We start from the raw sequence: 16,637 nt of genomic DNA on the forward strand, positions 1-16,637 counted from the left end.
TTTTTTCACTAAATGAATACTGTTGTTATTATTATTATTATTATTATTATTATTATTATTATTATTATTATTATTATTTACAACGGAGAACAGAAAACTTTATTTGAACTAGAAAAAAGTTTAAGAATGTTATGCTTTAAAAATTATAATTCTTACTAACACAATTTTTTACTATAAAATTTGACATTCTTTATTTGCTTAAAATTATATTGTTGACTGCCATCCCTAAATTTGTAATATTTCAATGACATTATTATTTAGGAAAATATTTCTCTGAAAAATTTCTCAATGCTTCCCATTACATAGTCAAATTTAATACATATATATACGTATTTTTAATCTTGCCTTTATTATTATCACTACCTTTGTCTTTCCACCCTACGATTCCCTCAGTAATGTTGTCTGGTTCTGAACTCTTGGCATTTTCTAACATGCTGAACTGACCATGGAATACTGAAATGTCTTCAAACGGATCCAGGGTCAGGGTTTACCAACATCCTTTAACCGAGATGTTGCTCTCTCTGATGTATACAACCTTCTCCTCTATGTCCAGCATCAAATAAAACAGATGAATGTAAAAAATCAGACCAGCTAGGGGAAAGGTGAAGATACACCATATTCTAAGATAGCAAGAAATAGGGGTTTTTACCCACTGCATCTGTTTAAGTAAGGATATGCAAACTGTTAGAAAATGACAACATGCATTAATCCACTCAAAAGAACAAAGGGAAAAGGAATGTTTACTATAGCACTTCTGCTTTAAACACCTTTCTCTTCCCTTAAATGGAGTGTTTCCTTCCATTCTGATGGAATATTCTCTTTAAAGCTTTACTTTATGCTTAAAATTTGGTAACTAACTGATAAAAACATTACCAAAAAGAATTTCTACATTCCAATAAAATGTCTCTGTGACATGAATTTTGGTTTAATCACTTATTTGGCTTATTTCAGCCAGTTTATTTTGAAATGCTAGGACTCTCTGGGGAAAAAACTCCTTGATGTTAATGATATTAACAGACTAGTCCAATCTAAGAACTAAGAGCAGGTCTGAAAGTTATTAAAAACAAAAAAGTTTCTTGATAACTTTTCTACCACATTTGCTACTCAGTGAGAGACTATTAATAAAGAAAATCAAATTCATCTATTACCTTTCGAAGGAAAGTTTAAAATGAGCTGACGTGTCTATCTGCATGTATTATATATGCCTATTTTTCTTTGCTTTCCATCTCCTAAGCTTTATTTTTTTCTATATTAATTCTCTTAGGACCTTTCTGGTTATATGTCTGGAAACTTCAGCCATCCAGAAAAAAGGAAGGTCGGGAAATAATGAAAAAAATGTGCTGAAAGAATTCACATAAAAGTTTTGGAGACTTGAAAATGGGAACAACAGACACTTAAAAAGTTATTGAACCAGAAAAAAAAAAGGCTTTCCTGGCAGGTACTTATAGAACAATATACTGATAACAGTGGGATAAAAATAAAGGCATTCAGACATCATTACAGTGCTCTCCTCCACGAAACCAAACTTCTAATTCAAAGGTAAAGAGAATCCTGATTCATATTTTTCCTTTCTGGTTTAGATATTAGGAAAAAAAATCACCAATTGCAAAAGAAAAATGAAATCTTAAGAATAAATGTAGTTCAGGTTATTTACTTTAAGTGTCTTCTCAGGAATTTCATACCATTTACTTCTATGCAAACACACACATATACACAGAGGAGGGTACATGATCTGTGTATTGACATATGTCAAAACTATATAGTATGTATTCAATTTATGTCAATATGAATTTCATCATCCCTTATATATAGATTTTTTCCAACAAGCGTCCAAGCAGTGGAAAAAATATAAAAATGATGAAAGTCAGAGGAGTTTCTTCCAGTGGGATTAATTCAAGTATTTAAGTAGTTTCTGAATATTAGTGATCCAAGAGGTATCAAGTTAAATGTTCAGATGCTGGGAATTGAATTAGAGATCATTTATGGAAGGGGAGAAATTCTTGTTTAAATTCTTCCTTCCACATAATTCAATCCATATTTCAATAATTCTCATGCAACCCAGATATCTTCTGGAGTTACCATTTTACTAATTACTAATAAACTGTTCTATTATCTAATATAATAATCCAGGGATCCTAAGGAGTGTGAGGAATGACAATAATCTGGGATTAAAACAAATTCATAAGAGTTTCCACTGAGCCATGTTTTGCTCTGAGGTTTTTTGTTTTTTGTTTTTCTCTTTCCCAATTATTGGCGGTAGCTGAAATCAATACCAATCCACACTCCATTCCAAAGGTAAAGAGATTTCACTTAATCACTTCAATGAGAATATGCAGAATAATTCTGATCATTCTCTCCATTAAAGCTCTAATGATTCTTCCTTAGAAGGAATTTTCAAATCTGAGCACCACTCACGCCCCCACTCCTCCTTAATGTCTCCTCTGCCACTTTCTTCGTCCAAATGTCACTGTGTGCACTGGACTACTGTGATATTTTTCTAGTGGACCTCCAGCTCTAGCCATGATCTCAGCTGGCTACAACTGATTCTCTACACTGCTTTACAACAGATATGGTCATGTTATTCTTGTGTTCCAAAACTGTCAATAGTATCTGGATGACAAATGAACACAGACCCTATTCCTTACTGCAGTATTCCATGGTCTTCACAGTCTGGGTCCATCTACAAACACTTCTACCATTTTCCATGTTAGACAGGAGACTTTCAAAATTGTGAATTTCATAGACTACCCATTTATCTACCTAGATATAGATATATACATATAGCTATATATGTATACCCACACACACACACATTTTCTAAAGTAAGTGCACAGGATAATAACTGCAAACTTAGAAAATTTTCCAATTAAGAAAACACAAAATTGCCATTTAATGTCGCCTTTACTTTATAAAGAAATACTTGTTCCCTTCACTTAAATTAATTATGTTTATGAAAATACTTCACATTGTCTGTCATCTATTTTTCATATATCACTGTAACAATGACGGCTTTGTCATAGATTGGCAGGAGTGTCTGGCAATGACAGGTATTTGGGAATCACTGCACTAGACTACTCATCATTCCCTAAACGCATACTGATTGATAATATTATGACTCACAGACTTATATTAATTATGAGAATGGTTGAAAACTCAGATGATTGCGTCAGTCAAGGTCTTGGCAGGAAACCAGCACAGTCAGCAGGGATTTTGAAGATAATTTAACAGAGGAAGATTTGCAGAAGCAAGGCCAGGGTTAAGGAAATCAACAAGGTATTTCAGGGCACCCAGGGACTAGGAACAGCAGAAAGTCCCCAAGGCTGCCGGATTAATAGGTGGTATTAGCAGCTCAGGGAGGCCTCATAGAATTTTTAAATGAAACAACTAGAATCCTGAGGCCTTAAGCAGAGAGCAGAGAAAGAAAAATCCTACATCTCTCCCCTCTTTCTAATTGCTAATGCCTCTCACCAGTCTACTCAGCAGCAAGCCAGAAGGCAAGGGAAAAGGGCTGACAGAGTCAGTGAGGATCAGGCCCGTCCTCTGCACAGAAAAGGGAAGAGAAAGGAGGAAATGGATGGAGTGACATGGGAAGGACAAGTGGAGAATAACTAGCCAACTAACTTTCTTCCTGCCCTATTTGTAGACACCTAGGGCAGGCTAGTTTGAATTGAGGTGTCCTTTCTTTTGCCCCTTTTCTTTAGCTCAGTGTATTAGAATGACTATGTGAGAGCAGTGCTTTCCAATCTTTTTCACATTACGGCCCATGGCGGCCAACCAAAGAGGATGTGGGATGCATACAAACAGTGCCCAGTTTACAATGGCTCTACTTGGGATTTTTCAACTTTACAGTGGTACAAAAGTGATATGCATTCAGTAGATTCATACTTTAAGTTTTGAATTTTGATCTTTTCCAGGGCTAGAGATACGTGGTCTGACCCTCTCACGATGCTGGGCAGTGGCAGCGGTGCAGCTCCCCGTCACCATGTGATCACGATGGTCAACAACCACACACTTACAACCATTCGGTGTCCATACAACCACTCTGCTTTTTACTTGTAGTACAATGTTCAATAAAGTCCATGAGATATTCAGCATGTTATTATAAAATAGGCTTTGTGTTAGATGATTTTGCTCAACTGTAGGTTTATGTAAGTGTTCTGAGCACATTTAAGGCAGGCAAGGCTAAGCTGTAATGTTTGGTAGGTGAGGAATATTAAATGCATTTTAAAAATTTATGTTTTTAAAATTTATCTATTATTGTATTATTTAATTATTTTATTTTGGCAGCGGTTGCGGGAGGTAATTAGGTTTATTCAGTTTTAGAGGAGGTATTGGGGATTGAACCCAGGACCTCAAGCATGCTAGGAATGCGATCTACCACTTGAGCTATACCTTACTTCTAATTTAAATGCATTTTTGACTTAAGATATTTTCAATATATGATGGGTTTATTGAAACAACTCCATCATAAGTTGAGGAAGATCTATATATAATAGACTGGATGAAAAAAGTAATTACACTCTCTTTATATGATGCTATAAATAGAGATGATTCTACATTTTAAATTTATATGAAACTTCCCAACAACACTGAAAACTCTGAATGCTTTTAAAGAGGAAAATTAAGCTTGCTTTCATAAATCTGTACATGTTTTTACGTTGAAATGATCAGTCATAATTCCATAATTTAACAAAATTCTCTTCATATTCTTGAGAGTCACCACTAACTAGAAATGTTATTAATAAAACAGGGAAAACCATTTTTATGGCCTTTTAAAATTTATAATGAGTGAGATTATATTTAAAGGAAAGCTCTTTTTTCTTTCCCTATATAGGCAATATGATGTTAAACATCACATGATGACAGAAATGAATTTCAAATACAAAGAAAAATGTTCAAATCAAGTATTTCAAGTTGTCATGAAGTTCTAATTTTCAGAATACACATGCATTGTTAGAGCAGTCTTTCTGCTGCTAGCTTAGAGGCCACTTCAAGTCCTATCCACGGCAAATGGAAGGGATATCTCAAAAAAACAGAGATTTGGAGCCATCATCTAGCTCTGTGCCCACAAAGAGCTCTCAGCCTTTAATCCTTCCTCCAGCATCTTCCTTTGGACTCATTAGGGTTAGCCCTGTCCTTCTCAGACATCTGGAACTCTTTCATTAGCTTTTTGGTTTGCAATATGTATTCACTGTAGCCACTGAGTAGATGTCCAGGTGGCAGAGCATGTCCAAAGGACTGAAGGACGGATTATCAGATGTCTCATCATCTCAGTAATGACTCCAGCCTCCGGACTTCACTCATATGCCCCAAGGCCAAACGAGATCAATACTTCAGGCATATGATTGTAACCTCTTCTGTTCACTGGGAAACTCAGGACCCAGAAAAACACTTGCTTAGTTATAGTCAGTTACCTTTATAAAAACAATTGTCAAGGTTAAAGAGATCAACGTCGTGTGTTATGTCTTATCAGTATATAAATTTAATATTTTTGAAATCTGATATGAGGTTTTACAGTCTGATCAGGGACTGTGGGGAGGAGTGAAATTTGGAGAAGACATGGGAAGATATATACCTCAGAGGCTTGTATAATACTAACAACAAAATAGTCAGTGTTTACTGAGTGTTTACATGTATCACAACCACACAGTGTTCTGAAGGGATTGTATTAGTTGGGGGGGGTGTTTAGTTGAAAGGAACAGAAGATAAAACTGAGACCAGCCAGAAAAAAACTGAGAATGTATAGCGTTATCATCTTAAACAGGGTTAGTTTGAGGGTAGTCTTAATCCAATGTATTCTTTGTGATTCTGAGATTCCGTTAGCTCAAGGAAGGGGACTCTTATAGCAGCTTTAGGCTTCATATAAATATATAATATTAAGAGGAAGAAACTATCTTTTAAGCGTGCCTTATACCCAGCTTGTAGGTACCCACACAGCCTATCATGAATATCTCTTCATATTGGTCAGTGTTCATAATCTACCAGTTCTGAAGAGTAAGGAAAGTATTTTCTGAATCACCTAGGCCCAACTGATTGGAATTAGTCAATTTTTTAAAGAGGCCTTCCCCATCACCTAAGTCTTGGAGGTCCACCTTCATTATAGCCTATCACAGTTGAGGTTATCTGTTTAATTTCTCTCTTAAATGCTAGGAAATGAACTCCCTCACTAGGACAAGGGCTACATTTATTTAGTTATCACTAAAGCCCTGGTATCTTACACTATGTGATATAGTAAGTGCTCAAAATAAGAATAAATAAATGGATTGGTGAAACCTGTAAATCTGCTAACAGTAGACTGCACATTTAGTTTCTAGTAGCCAAGACAAAGATAAAATCAAGTAACCACTTCAGGTTCAAATAAGCGTTTGGTTAACTGATAAACAGTAAATACTAAAACTGAATTAACAGCATAAGCACCACTGCTTTATTTATTCATTTTAAAAAGCAATAATAAATGAAACATGACTCTCCCTCTGGTAAATTTGTTTCTCTTCCCTTTTTTGTTAAAGCAAAACAAAACAAAACATCAGTTCTGACTACTCACTAAAATAGTTTTGCTTAGTGTCTTTAGGACTGCAAACAAATTCAGCTCAAATGAGTTATGTCACCAATTTCTGTAGATTATCAATTGTTGTGGGTTTTTGGACGACAGAACTCCTAGGAGTTGGCAGATAAATATTGCAGAATACATAAATAAGTGAATAATCCAGATGACATTCCAGAAATAGGTCCTTCTTCCCCTCTCCCCACAATCTTGAGACAAGCATATGTTTTTTGTTATATGCTCCTAAATGACATTTTGTTTAATCAGTTGTTTATCTGTGTGAAATAAGTCAATTGATAATACACAGCTAATTAAAATAAACACTTAACATACTAAAGTACGTATCAAGGAAAAAAAAAAAAGTCAGTTGAGCTATTTTGCTTTGGAAATTACAAAAACAAAACAAAAAAGTACAACTTTGAAATAAAATTCTAAGTTCCTTTAATATTTTAATAAAGTATTAATCGTGAATTTCAATTAACCTGGGCTTCAGTTTTAATAATGAAGTGACAAGGCCAAGGCCTAGACTTTAGCATAGTGCCTGGTATTCATTAATTGGAGGCCAGTACATTTCCACTACATTGACTTGAACTAAAATTTTCATTTAATAACATTTTCTTATATGTAACAGCACGTCTCTGGCTTATGATTATGATAAACTTTAACACAGATTCACTCAGGCAAAACTCAGGAAATTTCTACTAGAGACCATTTTCAAAGCGAAAGGAAGCACGGAGACCTTCGTGAATAGCAGCATCTCTCACGTCGCTCGGGTAATTCTCACTAAGATGTCCTGCATTTATTCTTCCTCCCATAAGCGCATCCTCGATATTCGTGGCGAAAGTAAAACCAAGTGCACTTTGCTCCGGCTTAACTTTCCCTTAGGGCAGGTACCCGGATTCTAGCTGTCAGATTGACAGGGATTGGATCCAATATCATTGTGGAGAGGCGGAGCATTACAGGGACAGGCCAATCACCACGCAGAGAGTCTCCGTCTCCAGGGTGAAGGCGGAAGTATGGCCCTGGTGGGCCCCAATGGACTCGCTCCTGCAGCAGCTGGAGCGTTTCTCTGAGGTTTTGGCGGTCTCCCGCACGACCCACGTCAGCACCTGGGACGCCGCGACCGTGCGCAGGGCCTTACAGTGGGCTCGCTACCTACGCCACGTCCACAGGCGCTTTGGCCGCCATGCCCGCATTCGCAAGGCTCTGGAGCGACGACTGCAAAACCAGTGGAAGCAGGAGGGCGGCTCTGGGCCCGCTCCGGCCCTAGGGTTGACGAACTTCCAGGCCTTGGGGCACTGCGATCTCTTGCTGTCCCTGCGCCTGCTGGCGAACCGGGCCCTCGGGGATGCTGCCTTTCACTACCTGCTGCAGGAGCTCTTTCCCGGCCCTGGCGTCCCGGGCGCCGAAGAGGGGACGCTCCAAGGCAGCCTGGCCCTCCTCGCCCGCCGCCGGGCTGCTGTCCACATGCTGCGCTCCAGCGCCTATAGAGAGAACCCGGTCCTTCAGGAGGACTCACTGATGAAGACCCAGGCGGAGCTGCTGCTGGAGCGTCTGCAGGAGGTGGGGGAGGCCCACGCGGAGGGCCCTGGCAGGTTTCTCAGCCGCCTGTGGGAGCACTTGCCCCACAACAACTTCCTGAAGGTGACAGCGGCTGCGCTCTTGCTGCCACCTTCGTCTCCCCGGCACCAAGAAGAGGAATCGGAACTCGGCAACCCCAGAAGAGCGGGAGAGCGGGGCCGAGAGCTGCTTCATTGGCTTCTGGGGAAATCGGAGGTCATAGTTGCCTTTTGCCGCAACCTCCCAGCCGGGCTTTTAACTTCGGTGGCAGGGCGCCATCCAGAGGTCTCCCGGGTCTACCTGGGTCTGCTAACAGACTGGGGTCGACATCTGCACTACGACCTTCAGAACGGCATTTGGATTGGAACTGAGTCCCAGGATGTGCCCTGGGAGGAGTTGTACGGCAGATTTCAAAGCCTCTGTCAGGCCCCTCCGCCTCTGAAAGATGAAGTTCTAACTACTCTGAAGTCCTGTAAAGCTCAAGATGGAGATTTCGAAGTACCTGGCCTTAGCATCTGGACTGACCTGTTGTTAGCTCTTGAGAGTGGCGCATGATACTGCATTTGGGAAGAGACAAGTTTTAGGTCTCAGCCCAGACCCCAGTTCTCAGTGGGCAACGCTCCATTATTGATTACTTGAATATATGGCTTACAAAATTAAAATTCCAGTATTCTCACCAAGTCTCCCATACTTTCATGTGTCAGACTATTATTTTAGTTGCTAATTTATAATAAGTGTACTTGTAACTTACAAATATGTAAAGGTACTAGCTTGCAGTGCCATTGATTTTCTGGATAGAGGAGGTAACATTGGAAATATCCTACCTAAAACCATGGAATTAACAATAGTTTGCTTTTCAGAAGGCCCGTTTCTAATAATGCTGAAAAGATGTGCTTTTCAAAGAAAAAGCAGCTTTAAAGTGACAAACAAGACACCTTTTTATGCCATTAATGCCTTATTTGTGTAGGGTTGTTTTTGTTTTTTGATTTTTCTAATCTTCTGAAGTGAAGAAATTATTAACAGGCAGATTCAATTATTTTCTCTTCTTTAAGTTGATAAATATGTAAATAAATCTAAAATGTGATTCACACTTAATTAGTATTTATGGAAAGCAACCAGACATGAAGGTATAATGAGAACTAAGAACAAGACTCACCGTTAAGATTTGATCATTAAATTTAAAAATAGATTGAGGTTGGGTTTAATATTTTAAGTAAACTATTATTGGGTAAATAATACGGTAACAATATTAAAGGAATATCCTATCACTTTGGCACTATTTTCATTTTTGTAGCCCCCCTTTCCATCTTTTGATCATATGTCTGCTTATCTATAGATTTTATCAAGTTATCAAATATTTTTAAGTTTAGTCTTTAAAAATAAATCAAGGAAAATATACACCTATTAGAGAGTCCTCAATAAATGCTAGTTAAATGCTCTTCCTATATTTAATGAGATGAAAATGTTGAGGACTTTTTCCCCTTTCACTATGTTAACTTCTAATGATCATTTGCTGTTGCATTTCAGAGCTACTCAACTTAGTCAAATGTATTATTTTTAATACTCTGTTCAGTTCAGTTTATATTTCATTTAGATTTTTGATTCCAAGTTCATGAATGAGATCAACCTGTAATTTTTTATTTTTACATTCTTTTGTTTAAATTTAACATCAAAATTATACTGGCCATATAGAATGAATTATGTACTATTCCTCTTTTTCTTATTGTCTGAAAGAGTTTTTATAAAGTTGAAATGATCAATTCCTTTGGAGTTTTATAGAATTATTCTGTAATACAATCCGAGCTTGATTTTTTTAAGCTGAATAACTTAACTACCATCTCAATTTCTTTAGTGATTTTAAGTGCTGTTCACACTTTCTATTTCTTCTTAAGTCAGTTTTGGTAAATTACGTATATCCAAAAATTTATTTCATCTAAGTTTTCAAATTTTGGAGCAAAGTTGTTTCTTAACTTTTTTTTATCACTAGTATCATCCTACCCTTTTTATTACTAGTGTATTTGCAGTTCTGTTTCATTTTTTTTCCCCCTTTGTCTTTACTTTTCTTGATTTGTCTCCCCAGGTGTTATCTGATACATAATTTCCCCCATTGAACTAACACTTTATTATATAATTTTTTTCTATTTCAAAAATTTTTGCTCTTAATTTATCTCTTTTCTTCTTTTCTTTTATTCTGCTGTTCTTTCCTCACTTCTTAAGCAAAGTCACTTAGCTCATTTTCACGTTTCTTTTTTTATTATTTAATTGTCCTCTAAATTCTGCTTTCACTGCAGGTCTTTTGATGTATAACATTTTCATTATCATTCAGTTTCAGGTATTAATAGTTTAGTTTCCACAATGATTTCTTCTTTAACCTATGAATTATTTAGAACTGTTTTTTAAATTCCTCAATAAGTATTTTTAAAATTATCTTTTTGTTATTCTTTTCCAAATTAATTTGATTTTGGTCAGAAACTGTAGTTTATAAGATATTGTATCTTTGATCTGCAGTCACTGTAATATATAATACATCTAACTGTTAATTTCTCTGTTCTTCCTGCTTGTTTGTTATGTGTTATATTTCATTTATCTGTGGGTTTGTGTTTTTCTCTGCTTAGTTTTTTGTTTTTGTTTTTCTTCCCCACAATGCTTCGTTTACTCTGCTTTTTTCTAATGTCTCCTGTGACTCTGATCAGGCCTCTATTACATCTTCTCATACTATCCTTATATCCTACAGCCTCTCTTTCACTGTTTTTATCTCCTTACCACTCTGTGCTGGTGTGGAAACTGCTGTGATCTCCAAGGATACATTTCCCTATTTTCATTTTAGTAATCATATCTCAACCTCAAGTTTCATCTAGAAGTGACCATGCGTGGCCATAACACTGGATTTTGACCACCTGTATATGAGCAGGATTGAATATGCACGTCTGAGGATTCACACTCGAGAAATAGGAAATCATTTGCCCTTTATGCTCTGCTTATCCCTTTAAATTGGCTGGAAAGTCATGGTGGTGCTAGTGAATGAGCTGCCTTGAATCACGTGGCTGAGAAAGATTGCAGCAACTGCTGTGGACACAAAGATGAAGCCACGTGTTCAGGAGGGCAGAACAGAGGCCACTTGCCCCATCTGTCTTGTTATATGAGAGGGAAAGATGTTTCTCTCTTATCCAAATTACTCTTTTGAGGTGTAGTTTTCTTAACTTTGCCTATATCCTTCATAAAGGTATTGTACATAAAAGTATATTCTTGTTAATTCATTCCTATCTATTTGATGTTTAAGAAATTCATGAGGTTTTTAATTTCAAATTTTTTTTCCTAAAAAAAATTTTTTTTTCCCTAAAAATTTTATTTGGCTTTTTTCCCCCTCAAATCTGCCTGGTCATTTCTTATAATCTCGTATTGCATGTTTATTTTTTGTGATTCCATTTTTATCTTTAAGATTGTTATTTTATATTCTGTAGTATATTATATATAATATAATATTTTACATTATAAAATAATAATTGGAATTCTAATAATTAGAATTCCAATTATTATTTTATAGTATAAAATTGTTATTATTTTATAATAATTTCGAACTCAAAGTAGCTGGGGATCTACACCTGTTTGTTGTTTCTGTGATTCTCACTCATGATGATTTGTTTCTTTACATATTTTGTAATTTCTTATTGTGATCTCGCATTTATTTGATTCAATCTATGGAAACGTAGGAGTCCAAATAGGGTATCTTTTCCCCATGAGGGCATTTTCAATCATTTCTGTCAGAAGTAGTGAACACCTCTTACCTAGGGCCACTTGGCAAGGTTCCAGGCTTTATTCAAGAGTTTTGGCTTCAATTTCCCTACCTTGTGGCTTGCTCAAAACATAGTTTCCAAATACTATTTGCATGCCACTCATATCGCTCTGTTTTTGGAGATACGTATGTTTGATGGAGAAAGGTAGCCTGGAAATTCCCTTCAGATCACCCATTTTCTTATCAAATACAGTCATGTTATTCACGTGTGTCTGTCTTTCCTACTAGAATATAAGTTCAGTAAGGACAAGGCTGGCTCTGTTTTGCTTGAATGTCCAAGGCCCTCACACTATACTGGCGTATATTATGTAGTTGATAACTATTTAAGAACACAAGAATGGAGTAAACCATAAATAGGAATGGAGCAAACATTTGCCTAGAGCATCACCCTTTGGGTATATCTTTAAGAAACATAAATCATTTTAGTAGTGGCTACAAGAAGTATTCATTCAAACAAAGAGTAGGGTTTTCACCACATGGTAACATTTCCAGACTATAACCAACCAATATGAAAAATCTTCCAAAGCTTCTTTGTTGGGTTTGAGTTAGATCAACAATCATCAATGTCAAGATTCTGTTGTTGTGGTTAAATTATCCAGTTTTACTTGATCTTTATAGCTCTTTTATACATTTTGTGAGCTCTGAAACAGTATACTGAAACTCTAAAGCAGTAACTAGTGTATAAATAGAATGGCCCATCTTCCCTAGAAAATTGTGGATATAGGGTGTTCATATTAACATAAATTAGTTAATGTAAATGCTCTAGGAAGAAACCATTGATTTCTCTCGGGAATTAATTGGAAATGATCAATGACTGTATTAGAAGTGTGGCAGTAGCATCATTTATCAGATGCTAATTGTTAGAGTGGACTAAGAATACCATTTTGGCTTAGAAATATGGTAGCCTTAAGGGAAAGTAGCTTGAATAACTATGATAATTAATGTGTATACAACTGTCTCTTGAAGCTTCATTACTCTTAATATTGGGGTAAAGGTTTGAGTTCAAAAGAGCCTGCAGTGTTTTGAAATCTTATTGTGGTTTTATACTTTTATCACATGAATGATTAGGACTGAAATCTTAGAAATTTTTTAGATCCAGTAATTCAGAAGTATAAGCATATGGATATAAAATGTGAATTTTATATTTATATATATAATGCAGATAGTATTATGTTCTGAATGAAGTCTATGATAATATCAATGTTAGGGATATATTTGAAATTTGGGTCTTACACATTGATATTTAACATAAATTTATTCCAAAGGAAAATTTATTTATCATTACAAAAAAGCCTTTTTACTTTATATATATCCTTTCAGTTTGATATTTGTGTTGTAAATTTTTATTCATTTATTTTCTCAATGAGCATTTGCTCACCTGCTTACATGTCAGGCTATGATGTAATGCACTAAAATGATACAAACCAACTTACTTGACTTGTGTATTTTAATGTTATGAACCAAATTTCTTATTTTTTAAAAGGAAATATGTCTGAAAAGAAATATGTGAGGTATAGATCTATGTGTAGATCAATATTGGATATTTTACTCTCCATAATTGCTCAAAGCTCTAGGGATAGCTGTTAAAATATTCATTATTATACAAGCATCTGACACATTATCAATACTTACTTGGTAAGGTATTCTGTTTGAGGCTGCGCATGTATTTATGAGATTGACAACGTGCCAAAATAGAATAAGAAAATAACACACTGTTAGCTTTTACTGAATATAGATGTACCCATGGACAAGAATGGGTAAATGCTCTTTGCTAATCTCAGACACATTAGGTGTCTTAAAAATATTGACTGAATTTGAATTCACAATGAATATTATGATCTGATTTCAAATAATCTATCACTAATAAATTGACTATCAGAATGCAGATAGGAAAAACAAGGCAGATAATAAATTATTTTATATTCTTTTCTAGAGGTAAAGAGATCTCAAAATTCTGTAATAACTATTCTTGGCAGAAAGAGAATATATTTTATTATCTTTTATTTAAAAAAATCATGTTCACAATCTCTGATGATTTTCAAAAATATTCAGAAGTTTACGTAAACATTAATAGCCAAGAGTGGGATGAGGTTGGAGGTGCACATTCCCTGGTTTGTTTTTCCAATAATTGCAAAAACATGTGTTCCTGACACTGCTGGTTTGAAATTGTTGGAAACATAAAATAAATTACAAGTGACTAACAAGAGCAATTTACAGAAGATACACGATCTAGTTCACTAGTCAGCAGGCACAGGTTGCATGTGGAATTACTATAGTAACTAAAACTAATGGAGACCAGGCACCAGTTTCTAATTATAGCTGGAAGCACTGGACCTTGTGCGCTGCACCAGCAAATTGGTCCCAGTAGATTCAAAATGATTTCACTGCTTGTCATTACAGACGTTAGCTAAGGCAGGATATTTGAATCTGCAATTTGTTAAAGCTATTATACCCATTTTATAGTTTAGTTCTGTGAATGGGATATTACACTTACTATTACAATATTGCAATTAAAAGGCATTTATACTTCCATTTAAGAGTTAAAGATTTAAAAAATTTTTTTTTTTATGATGGGGGAACTAAACTGTAACTGAGGAGACAAAAAGAGAGAATAAATAAACCTTGTTAAATGGCTTTCTTCTATGACTTATGTTTATCATACACCACTGTCTCTGGACAGCCTTGAATAAATTCTTTCATAGCTCTAAGCTTTCGTATTCTTATTTATCCAATTTGGTTAAGAATAACTATATTTTTCTTCAGTAAAACAATTAAGAACATGAATATTCAAGAACTCCTTTTTGTCAGTCTTTTAGAGTAGGTTCATTGGTGTCATATTCTCCTAATGTTCCTTCATCTGAGAATGTCTTGTTTCCCCCTTTATTCCTGAAGGGTAATTTAGCCAAATACAGAATTTGGGGTTTTCTTTCAGCATTTGAAAATGTGCCATTTATTTCTGGCATCCATGGTTCATGATGACGTTTGAATGGTTTTCATTCAAATGAAAGCAAAATGTCATTTCTCTTTTTTCACTTTAAGATTTTTTTTCTTTGTCTAGAGTTTTCATAGGTTATGATGTATCTTGCTGTAGATTTCTTTGGGTTTATCCCATTTGGGAATTGATCAGCTTCTTCAATCTTTAGGCTTATGTCTTTTGCCAAATTTGGAAAATTTTCATCATTACTTCTTAGAATATTTTTCAGCCCACTCTCTTTCTCTTATCTTTCCTAGAGTCCAATGACATGTTAAATATTTTGTTTCAGTCCAACAAGTCACTGAGTTTCTGCCATATTTTTTCTCAGTTTATTTTCTCTTTTTTGTTCATGTTGGGTAATTTCTACTGTTCTAGCTTTAAATTCACTGATTCCTGCCTCTGTCCTCAACAGTCTATTGCTGTGTTTTCTCGTTGAATTTTTATTTCTTGTTAGTGTATTTTACAATTCTAAAATTTTCACTTTGTCCTTCTTTGTATCTTTTATTTATTTACTAAAACTTTCCATTTATTTTTGATTTGTTTCAAGTGCTTTTGTAATTACTTAACAAATCATTTATATGATAGTTGCTTTAAAATCCTTGTCAGATAATTCCTACATCCATGTCATTTTGGTGTAGTGTCTGTTGATTGTCTTTTCTCATTCTCCAAGAAAACATTTTGATGGGATGATTTAATCTTTTTTATCAAAAGTGAGAAGAAATATAGCTCCTTGAAGATGTAGTGCAGTAATAGAAGATATTATTTCCAATGCTAAGACCAGGGGCTTTTAGCATATGGTCCACCAAACTTTAGAGGTGCAAAGAATGTTAGTTATCTTTGAGCTCCTGAAATTATATGCATGTTCACTTTTATGGAGAAGAACATCAGATTCTCAGATGGGTAAATGATATCAAAAAAATTTTAACTCACACTGCCCAAGGGCACTACCTGGATGTATAAAGCAAGTTGCTGTATCAAAATCATCTTGATCCTGGACATAATCAATAATTATAATAAATGTGCTAATACTCTAGTTATTTCTTTTGTGTGTACTAATGCATTCAATCTTCATAACAACTCTCTGGGGTGAGTTACTAATATTTCCCCAATTTTGACATAAGAGATACTATGGAAATCATAAAGCCTCTCTTTCTTGAGTAAATGCCCTGGTAGCATAGCCTTTAAAACTTCACGTTACATCATCACATGTTTAGTCGGAGTTTTATTTTCCTGAACTTGGATCTCAAACTGCCAATGGCAGAAATTTTTATTTTGCCAATTTAAGATAATAACATTTCTTGTGATTTAAATCTCAGGCTTCTTCGGATAAATACTCTCCCTTCTGTCCCTGTATTCTGTAGGTGATCTCAGCTCAGTAGGGCTTTTTATGTCATCCTGGCATCCACCAGAGAAGGGCCTCTGATCCGTGAGCACTCCTCTACTATTGCAGCTTTTCTGTTCCTTTGGTGTGAGGAATGGGTAGAGAGCTTCATGGTTATTTCTTGATGAATATGTCCACACCTCGGCTGCCACTGGCATTTGATATCATTGTTCTAAATTGTATCTTTAGGTACTTATTTCCTCCCAAAATATTGTAGTGCCATAGTAGGACAGAGTTAGGTAAAATAAAACAACAAAGAAAGAGGTTTCGGAGTATATCTTTTAAGAACAAAGAAATAGCCAGTGTAGATTTACCTTTAATTTTGATGGGGAGGGTTAGAAAATTTTCTTTCAAACATTCTTTTGAGTCAGGAAAGACAGACTGG

At 35.5% G+C, this 16,637-nt stretch overlaps 1 protein-coding gene across 1 annotated transcript; it reads left to right on the forward strand.

Moving 5' to 3' along the window:
- The first annotated feature begins 7,550 nt into the window (after positions 1-7,550).
- FANCF (FA complementation group F) lies at positions 7,551-8,794 on the forward strand. The gene has a single exon (XM_010987485.3). The coding sequence runs from the start codon at positions 7,580-7,582 to the stop codon at positions 8,657-8,659; it is 1,080 nt and encodes a 359-aa protein (XP_010985787.2). The 5' UTR covers positions 7,551-7,579; the 3' UTR covers positions 8,660-8,794.
- Positions 8,795-16,637: the final 7,843 nt, after the last annotated feature.

Source organism: Camelus dromedarius, chromosome 12 (genome assembly GCF_036321535.1).
Source record: "Camelus dromedarius isolate mCamDro1 chromosome 12, mCamDro1.pat, whole genome shotgun sequence".
In the NCBI taxonomy this organism is placed as follows: Eukaryota; Metazoa; Chordata; class Mammalia; order Artiodactyla; family Camelidae; genus Camelus; species Camelus dromedarius.